Source organism: Ornithorhynchus anatinus, chromosome X1 (genome assembly GCF_004115215.2).
Source record: "Ornithorhynchus anatinus isolate Pmale09 chromosome X1, mOrnAna1.pri.v4, whole genome shotgun sequence".
Classification (NCBI taxonomy): Eukaryota; Metazoa; Chordata; class Mammalia; order Monotremata; family Ornithorhynchidae; genus Ornithorhynchus; species Ornithorhynchus anatinus.
The window spans coordinates 116,166,028-116,175,714 of record NC_041749.1 but is presented as its reverse complement, the minus strand read 5'-3'; the positions used below and the strand labels follow the sequence as shown (position 1 = coordinate 116,175,714).

The following is a 9,687-nucleotide window of genomic DNA, read 5'->3' as shown; positions in this document are numbered from 1 at the left end:
GCCTGGGATTCTGGGGCACTGGAGCTGCTGAGATGAGGAAGAGGATCCCAGAAGGAGGCAGTGCAGAGCAAACATAGGGGTCTGGGGAAGGAGGAGAGGAATTGGGGGAACCTGATCGGGAAGGTGGGGGATCAACCAGGTAAGGCCTCCTGGATGAGGTGGATTTTTAGGGGACTTTGATGGAGGGGATGGCTTTGCTTTGCCAGATTTGAGGTGGGAGATATTCTCCCAAGCACTTAATACAATGCTCAGAACCCGGTAAGCCCTCAGTAAATATCATTGATTGATTGATTGAATGAGGGAGTCCCGGGCAGGGGAAGGGTGTACACACCAGGTAGGAGATGTGAGAACTGAGACGAGAGGGAAGAGCCGGTGGTTGGGGCGGGGAGGGAGCAAGAGCAGCTAAGTGAGAGGGAGCCTGTGGGGGGGACCGTCTGGAAGCTGGAAGCTGGAAGATGGGGTGTAGCAGGGTAAGATGGAGATGGGGAGGAGGAGGAGGAAGGGAGGGAGAGAAGAAGGGAATAGGGAGGAGGGGTTGGGGCAAGGCAGGATGGAGCAGGGCAAGGCCCATCCCACTGTGCACACAGGGCAATGGACTGACATCCCATGCGGGATTTTCCCGGCTGCCGGGTTCCTGTGACCCCCCTCCCCCCGCCCGGCTCCCCGCAAAGGCCGTTCCTCCCCGGCTGCCGCAGGCCCCGAGCAGCTCAACTCCGAAACCCCAACCTTCGTCTCGTCTTGTGCTGTCAAGTCGCCTCCAACCCACAGCGACCCCATGGACACATCTCTCCACTCTAGGACCCCATGGACACATCTCTCCACTCCACTCTCACTCTAGGCTTCAAGGCTCTCCATCACCTTGCCCCTTCCTACCTCTCCTCCCTTCTCTCTTTCTACCGCCCACCCCACACGCTCCGCTCCTCTGCAGGCCACCTCCTCACCGTCCCCCGTTCTCGCCTATCCCGCCGTCGACCCTGGGCCACGTCCTCCCGCGGTCCTGGAACGCCCTCCCTCCTCACCTCCGCCAGACTGATTCTCTTCCCCTCTTCAAAACCCTACTTAAAACTCACCTCCTCCAAGAGGCCTTCCCAGACTGAGCTCCTCTTCTCCCTCTACTCCCTCTACCACCCCCCCTTCACCTCTCCGCAGCTTAACCCTCTTTTCCCCCCATCTCCCTCTGCTCCTCCCCCTCTCCCTTCCCATCCCCTCAGCACTGTACTCGTCCGCTCAACTGTATATATTTTCATTACCCTATTTATTTTGTTAATGAAATGTACATCGCCTCGATTCTATTTAGTCGCCATTGTTCTTACGAGATGTTCTTCCCCTCAACTCTATTTATTGCCATTGTTCTCGTCTGTCCGTCTCTCCCGATTAGACCGTAAGCCCGTCAAACGGCAGGGACTGTCTCTACCTGTTGCCGACTTGTTCATTCCAAGCACTTAGTACAGTGCTCTGCACATAGTAAGCGCTCAATAAATACTATTGAAAGAATGAATGAATCTCTCCCAGAACGCCCCACCTCCCTCTGCAATCGTTCTGGTAGCCTATCCGTAGGATTTTCTTGGTCAAAATTAGGAAGCGGTTTACCGTCGCCTCCTTCCACGAAGTAAACCTGAGTCTCCGCCCTGACTCTCTCCCACGCCGCTGCTGCCCAGCACAGGTGAGTTTTGACGTGTAGCAGATTGCCTTCCACTCGCTGGCCACAGGCCAAGCTAGGAATGGACTGGGTAGGCCTCCGCTTGACTCTCCCTCCCGTAGTCGAGACCGGTAGAGGACCGGCAACTCCGCGGGCGCGACCCTGAGAGGAGTGACGCCGACGTACCCCCCTGCTGATGGATCCCTCTCCTCTCGCCGCCCTCTTTGAGAAGGGCGGGACCCAGCCACCTTTGAGAGAAGCCACCAACTTCTGAAAGGCGTGCTGACGTTGGCCCCGCCACACGATGCCCCGAGAGCGCCTTTGGTCAATCCATGGGGGGCAGCTGGGAGAGCGGTAGCTCTTTGCCTTTCAGGGCCCCCTGCTGGCCAGTGGATCTCCCCACCCAAGACCTCCCTGACTTGGGGTGAGGTCCGGCCTCAAATGGGGTGAAGAGCGAGCGGGGGGAGGCTTAGGTTCCATAACTTCCCTTTTGTGGTTCTCAGGGAAGCTTGCATTTGCCGCCTCGACTACAGTGTCACCCTCCTCGCTGACCTCCCTGCCTCCTGTTTCGCCCTACTCCAGTCCATTCTTCACTCTCCACAAACGGTTCAGTCCACCTCGCCCTCCTCCTCGGTAACCTCCAGTGGTTGCCCATCCAGCTCCACATCGAGCAGAAACTCCTCACCTTTGGTTTTAAAGCACTCGATCACCTTGCCCCCTCCTACCTTAGCTTGCTGATCTCCTACTACGGCCCAGCACGCTCACTTGGGTCCTCTAAAGCCAACCTGCTCTCGGTACCTCGCTCTCCTCTATCCCACCGCCGACCCCTTGCCCCCGTTCTTCCTCGAGCCTGAAAGTCCCTCCCCCTTCACGTCCGACAGTCCACCACTCTCCCCACCATCAAAACCGCTCTAAAATCACATCTCCCCCTAGGGGCCTTCCCAGACGAAGCCCTTTTTCCTGGTCGAGTTGACCGCGCACTTGGCTGTGTACCCCTTAAACACTCTGCTCCTCACCCCGGTCCCCCAGTTCTTCTTTAGATATTCCTATTCGCTACAATTTCCCCTCTCCGCGGTCGATTTTAATGTCGGTCTCTCCCCCGTGGACTGTAAGCTCCTCGTGGGCAGGGATCCTGTCTACCTACTCTCTTGTAGTGCATCTTTCCCAAGCGCTTAGCACAGCCCTCGTCACACGGTAAACGTTCGATAAGTATCCGCGATTGATTGAAGGGGCTGCCTGGTAGGGCGTGTGGGGTGGGCACCGAGGGCCGGCCCCCTGCAAACCTGCCCCGTGAAGAGCAGAGAGAGAGAGAGAGAGAGAGAGAGAGAGCATCCTGGACTCATGGACTCCCAGAGGCAACAGGGTCCTCAAGAGGTCATCGGGTCCACCCCCCCGGGGACAGGGGAACATCCAGACCCTCCGAGACAGCCGGGCACCCCTTCTGCTTCGAAGGGCCTCCGGCGATGGAGACTCCACAGCCTCCCTCTGTGGTCTGATCCGGCGGCGAGCCACCTCCCCTTTCCTGCCCTCCCTGCTGACCATCAGGAAGCTCTTCCCCGTATCTCATCCAACTCTCCGTCGTTGCGGTGGAATCCCATTTCCTCTCGTCGGATCCCGGACGGCTAGGGAGAACAGCTGCTCGGCATCCTCCCCGAAAACCCCCTTTGGAGACTTGAAGGACGACATTCGGTTCCCCCTCAGCCTTCACTTCGGGGTGGGGGTGGGGGTGGTGCGGTGTGCGCGGTGGGGGAGGTGATTTGTATGAAAAGGGTGGGTCTGCGCGGCCTGGAGGGGGAGGGGAGGTTTCGATCCCCAACTTCCCCGTGCTCTGGAGCCCCCAGAGCCCCGCTGGGACCCCACACCCAAGCCGGCCCCCCCCCCCCAGGTCTCCCTCCCCCCCGCCATCCCCGCTCCTCCCGAGAGCCCCTTCCGGAGGGAGGGAGGGAGGGGGCGGGTGGGTCGGGGTGTGGGGGTAAAGCTGTCCCTACCCCCGGGAGCACCCCTCCGCCCTTGGGGGCACTGACTTTTCGCCTCTTCACAACAGGAAATGTCAAATAACAGGAAACCCTTCACCGGGTGAGACTCCACCCTGAGCCGGTGGAACTTGTGCAGTCCTCTTGGGCCCCGGCCGTCGTCGCAAGCCAGCCGTCCCCCCTTCCTTTCTTCCTCCCCGCCCCGGCCCCCCCACGCGCTCCTCCGCTGTCCGTGGTGGGGGCCCGGACGGGCATGAACGTCTCGGGGTCCCCGCCGCCCCTCGGGGAGCGGGCCTCCTGCCTGCAGCTGGCCGAGGGCGAGCAGTCCAACCTGGTCATCCTCCAGCACTACAACCACACGGGCCGGCTGGGGGCCCGGCGGGCGCCGGAGGAGGGGAGCGGCGGGGGTGACAACGCCCTGCTGGGGGTCTTCGTGGCGGCCAGCTGCCTCGTGGTCCTGGAGAACCTGCTGGTGCTGCTGGCCATCGTCACCCGCATGCGGTCCCGCCGCTGGGTCTACTACTGCATCGTCAACATCACCCTGAGCGACCTGCTGACCGGGGCGGCCTACCTGGTGAACATCGTCCTGTCGGGCAGACACACCTTCCGGCTGACCCCCTACCTGTGGTTCCTGCGCGAGGGCGTCCTCTTCATGGCCCTGGCCGCCTCCACCTTCAGCCTGCTCTTCACGGCCGTGGAGCGCTTCGTCACCATGGTGCGCCCGGTGGCCGAGAACGTGGCCAGCAAGACGGTCCGCGTGTACGGCTTCATCGGGCTCTGCTGGCTGCTGGCCCTGCTGCTGGCCCTGCTGCCCCTGCTGGGCTGGAACTGCCTGTGCGACTTCCCCAACTGCTCCAACCTGCTGCCCCTCTACTCCAAGTGGTACATCCTCTTCTGCGTGGTCATCTTCAGCCTGATCCTCGCCGGCATCCTCCTCCTCTACGGGGCCATCTTCCGCCTGGTCCGCGCCACGGGGCAGCCGGCCTCCCGGGGCCGGGGCCGCCAGAAGTCGCAGCGCCTGCTCACCACGGTGCTCATGATCCTGGTGGCCTTCCTGGTGTGCTGGGGCCCGCTCTTCGCCCTGCTGCTGGCCGACATCTTCGGCTCGGCCGCCTGGGCCCGGGAGTACCTGCGGGGCATGGACTGGATCCTGACGCTGGCCGTGCTCAACTCGGCCGTCAACCCCCTCATCTACTCCTTCCGCAGCCTCGAGGTGCGCCGGGCGGTGCTGGGCTTCCTCTGCGCCGGCTGCCTGCGGGCCGGCTGGCTGGGCCCCGGGGACTGCTGGGCCGGCGGGGCCCTAGTGCTCTCGGGCTCCTCCACCGAGAGCTCCCTGCGGCCCCGGGACAGCCTCCGGGCCTCCCACTCCCTCAGCCTGCGCCCGCGGGAGCCCCTGTCCAGCATCTCCAGCGTGCGCAGCCTCTGATCGCCGCCAGGGGGCGCGATGGGGCCGCGGCCGGCCACGGGGGCCGCGGCCGCCCGAGCGGGACCGGGTGGGGCCGCTCTTGGGGCCGCCCTCGGCCGCCGGCCCCGAAGCTGCAAGGAAGGAAGGAAGCGGGCAGCTGGCACCGCCGGCCAGAAGACGAGGATGCTGCCCGAAAGGATGTTGCACCACGCGAGCCTCGGGAACCGGCCCGGGGCCCAGGGGCCGGAGGCCCCGAGCCGGGGTCGACCCTCCTCCGGGCTCCGGCTGGGCCGCGGGGGCGGGGCGGGGGAGGGGGGAGGGAACCGCCGGGGGACGCGCGGGGACGGGGCGGGGCGCGGGGGGAGGGGGAGGCCCGACGGGAGCGGGGAGGGACGAGGAGACTCGGCCGGGGACCATTTCCTCCGGCCTCCACATCCAGGGTTCCTCGAAGGACGGCGAAAGGTGGCCACCCCCCACCCCCTTGCTGTCTCTCTTTCAGTCCCATCCCTGGCTCTGACGGTGGGAATGGGGGGGGGGGGGGGGGAGAACGAGACCTGGAGGATCAGGTGGGCTCAGGGACCCCGAACGGGGGGCCTCCGTACGGGAGCCCTGCTGGGGTACGGGAGTCGGGGTGGGCTTGCTGGGGAGAGCAGACCCCCGAGGACACACCGGAGCCAACCACGTGGCCAAGGAGACCGTCGTGGAAGGGGGCGCTGGCAGTGGGTGGATGGGGGAGGGGGGCTGTGATATTGGTATTATCTGGCTGGTGGAAACGGAGGCGGGGAAGAGCGTGCCCGTGGACGTGTGCGGGTGTGGGTGGGTACGGCTGTGTGAGTGGGTGTGAGTGGGTAGGAGCATGGGCGTCATCTCCTCAGGGACATATGGGAGCCCTACTGAGGTACGGTGGCGGGGTAGGCTTGCAGGGGAGAACAGACCCCCCCGGGGACACACGGGAGGCAACCACGTGGCCAAGGAGCCCATTGTGGAAGGAGGCGCTAGCAGAGGGGGGATGCGCGGGGGGCGGGGGGGTGGCGACGGGGACTGTGATATCGGTATTATGTGGCTGGTGGCAACGGAGGCGGGGAAGAGTGTGTGTAAATGTGTGTGGGCGTGTGAGTGTGTACGAGTGGGTGCGAGTATGGGTGTCATCTCCTCAGGGACAGGGACTGTGCCTTTAATTTCTCTTGTACTTTCACAAGAGCCTAGTGCATCGCTCTCATCCAGTACGGGCTCAATAAATATTACCGAATTGAATTGTGGGTCTGTGTGTGGGTTCATGTCCATGAATATGTTCGTGCACGTCTGTGAGTGTGTATACCTGTGTCTCTGTCTGGGAGTGTGCGTCCATATGTGGTGTGTGCGTGTCTCTGTATTTAACGGCGAGTGCTTGTGTCCGTATGTGAGGCCGTATGTCTGAAAGAGACCGTCCCCCCGGCCTCCGGGCAAAGCTGCCTTAAAATCCTCCCAACGGAGGAACAACGCTCCTATTTTTAAATCCCTTTGGGGAAGGAGATTGCACAATCTCCCTCAGTCACTGTCCCTGTGTGAGTGTGGGTGGGTGCGAGTGTGGGTGTGAGAATGTGTGTGTGTGTGTGTGTGCGTGCGCGAGTGTGTGGGGGTGGTTGGGGAGGGGGAGTGGGAGGACCCTCTCTTACATAGCTGGGCATTGGTTCCCCAAGGGGCCATCCAGGGCTTCCCAGCCTGAGCCCCTTCTCCTCTTGCTTCTCTTCCCCCCCTCCACATGTGGTCCTGAGCCTCGGGTCCAGGGGGCCTTTGGCCTCCCCCTCCTAGCCAGTCCATGGCGAGAGGAGGGGGAGGGCAAAGCAGCCACCTAACGGCCCCGCCCATACCCAAGTCCCCTCTCTCGGGTCCTTATCTGCCTGCGGCCCAGGATGCTTTGGAACCAAACCCAGTCTGGAATCTCTCTCCAGCACTTCTGTTCCCCTCGATGCCGCTCAGTCCTGTTCTAGTCCCTTCCGTTCTCTGCTCCCTCCCGGCCATACCTCCGATCCTGCTTTCCGATCCGATCCCCAACCCGGTCCCTGCCTTCTCCCACCTCTGCACGGATCGTGATGCTCCCTCGGTCGCTCCTGGGTGCCGGAGGGAGGAATTCTCAGCCCAACAATCCCCACCCTCAACTCCCACCCCATAGGGCTCAGCAAATTCAGGCCCATCCCAGTAGCCCCTGGCCCATCTCTCATGGTGCTCGGCAGGGGCCAGGGCAGAGGGGGAGAGGAGTGGCGGCAGTTTAAGGTTTCTGGAACTTTGCAGAATGAGGATTTTCCGTGTCTGCTATCTCAGAGGCTTGGGAGAGTCAGGCCTTGTCACTGTGCTCTACTGAGGCTCACCGAGGAGTTCAGATCCACAAGGAGATCCAGATTGGGTGAAAGCAGCCCTCTTGGCTGCTGGGGAAGCTTAGCGGCATCCGACCGTTGATGTCAAGGCTCGCTATCATCAGTGCCCCCTGGTGGACACCGCTGTAATCTCTCACATCCATTCTTGGGGGGCCAAGGGTGAGGGGGCTACTCAGAAACAGACTGAGCTCCCATACCCAGCTCCTGGTCGTCGTCATCATCATCATCATCATCATCGTCAGCGACGACAGGACTTACTGAGCACTTATTGCGCGCAGAGCACTGTTCCGAGCACTTAATTATAATGGTATCTGTTAAGCGCTTACTATGTGCCGAGCACTGTTCTAAGCGCCGGCGTAGATACAGGGGAATCGGGTTGTCTCACGTGAGACTCATAATTAATCCCCATTTTCCAGATGAGGGAACTGAGGCACAGAGAAGTTAAGTGACTTGCCCACAGTCACGCAGCTGACAAGTGGCAGAGTCGGGATTCGAACCCATGAACTCAGCCTCCCAAGCCCGGACTCTTTCTATTGAGCCGCGCTGCTTCTCTGGGAAAGTACAACACAACAGAGCTGGAGGACACTTTTCCCTCCCATAAAGAGCTTACAGTCTAGAGGGGGAGACAGATATTACTAGATATAAATAATCTATAAGACGCCATTTAGAGATATGGACGTAAGTGCTGAGGAGTTGAGGGTAGGGCGAATGTCATTATCGCATGGTCTCCTGGAGAGGGAACTGAGAGGTTTGGGCCAGGCTGCGTGGACAATCTCCATCCTTTCTGCCTCGTGATCTAGCAAGCAAGGCGGCCCAAGCGTCCCAGAGCTGAAGAAACCTGGAGAGGTGATAGTCGCCATCGCCAGCAACAGGATTTAATCCGGCAACTAATCAATCGATCGGTGGCATTTATCGAGTGCTTACCGAGCGCAGAACTCTGTACGAAGCTCTTGGGAGAGGATAATAATAATAATAATAATAATTTTGGTATTTGTTAAGTGCTTACTCTGTGCCAAGCACTGTTCTAAGCGCTGGATAGATACAAGGTAATTAGGTTGTTCCATGTGGGGCTCATAGTCTTATTCCCCATTTTACAGACGAGGTAACTGGGGCACAGAGAAGTTAAGTGACTTCCCCAAAGAGTAGGTAGACCCCACCGCTGCCCTCGAGGAGCTGGCAATCTAGTGGGGAAGACAGACACTAAAATAAATGTCAGGTAGAGGGAGGCGGAAGAATATAAAGAGGTGTACATAAGTGCTGTGGAGGTGGGGGCGTAGATTCGAGTGCAGAGATGATGCAGTCATGAGGGAAGATGGAATGGGAAGATGAGCGATTAGTCAAGGAGGGCTTTTGGGAGGAGATATGACTTTGAAGATGGGGAGAGTGGTGGTCTATCGGCTATGAAGGGGGAAGGAGTTCCAGGCTAGAGGGAGGGTGTGAGCAAGGGGTTGGTAGTGAGAGAAATGAGATGGAGGCACAGGTTGGCGTTAGAGGAGCAAAGCGTGCGGACTGGGTTGTAGCGGAAGAAGAGCAAGGGTAAGGACGGGGGAAGAGGGCTGATGGGGAGTTTAAGGCCTATGGAGAGGAGTTTCTGTGTGATATGGAGATGGATGGGCAACCGCTGGAGGACTTTGAGGTGGGGGAAAGACCTGCGAAGTACTATTGGGCAGATCATCTGGTCCATTCCCTTGGAGAGTACACCACAACAGAGTTGGTAGACATGGTAGACATGTTCCCTGCCCACACAGAGCTCACAGTGTAGGGGGGGAAGCAGCTATTAATATGAATAAATAATTTATAGATATGTGCATTATAGAAATATACATTAAACTTTATAGATATATCCCCTCTAGACTGAAGCTCGCTTTGGGCAGCGAATGCGTCTACCAACTCTGTTGTATTTTCCCAGGCGCTTAAGCACTTAACAAGTACCATAATTATTATTATTAGGGTGCTTTGCACACAGTAAGTGCTCAATAAATACAATCGATTGCTATTCAAAAATGACATGTACATATGTACCTATCTATATGTAGATATCTATAAAATATAGAAATATGATGATGATGGTATTTGTTAAGTCCTTCTATGTGCCAAGCACTGTTCTAAGCACTGGGTATATATGTATATATACATATGTGTACACACGTGTATTAATCATATTTAATCAATCAATTGTATTTATTGAGTGCTATTTATTCATATTAATAGCTGCTTCCCCCCCTACACTGTGAGCTCTGTGTGGGCAGGGAACATGTCTACCAACTCTGTTGTGGTGTACTCTCCCAAACATTTAGTACAATGCTCTGCACCCAG

The 9,687-nt window shown here is 59.0% G+C and overlaps 1 protein-coding gene across 1 annotated transcript; it reads left to right on the top strand.

The window, feature by feature from the left end:
* The first annotated feature begins 3,689 nt into the window (after positions 1-3,689).
* Positions 3,690-5,093, top strand: S1PR4 (sphingosine-1-phosphate receptor 4). Its single transcript, XM_029051738.2, has one exon. The coding sequence runs from the start codon at positions 3,866-3,868 to the stop codon at positions 5,036-5,038; it is 1,173 nt and encodes a 390-aa protein (XP_028907571.1). The 5' UTR covers positions 3,690-3,865; the 3' UTR covers positions 5,039-5,093.
* Positions 5,094-9,687: the final 4,594 nt, after the last annotated feature.

Coding starts and splice junctions, on each gene's coding strand:
- S1PR4 (XM_029051738.2), top strand. CDS start 3,866: ATGAACGTCTCGGGGTCCCCGCCGCCCCTCGGGGAGCGGGCCTCCTGC.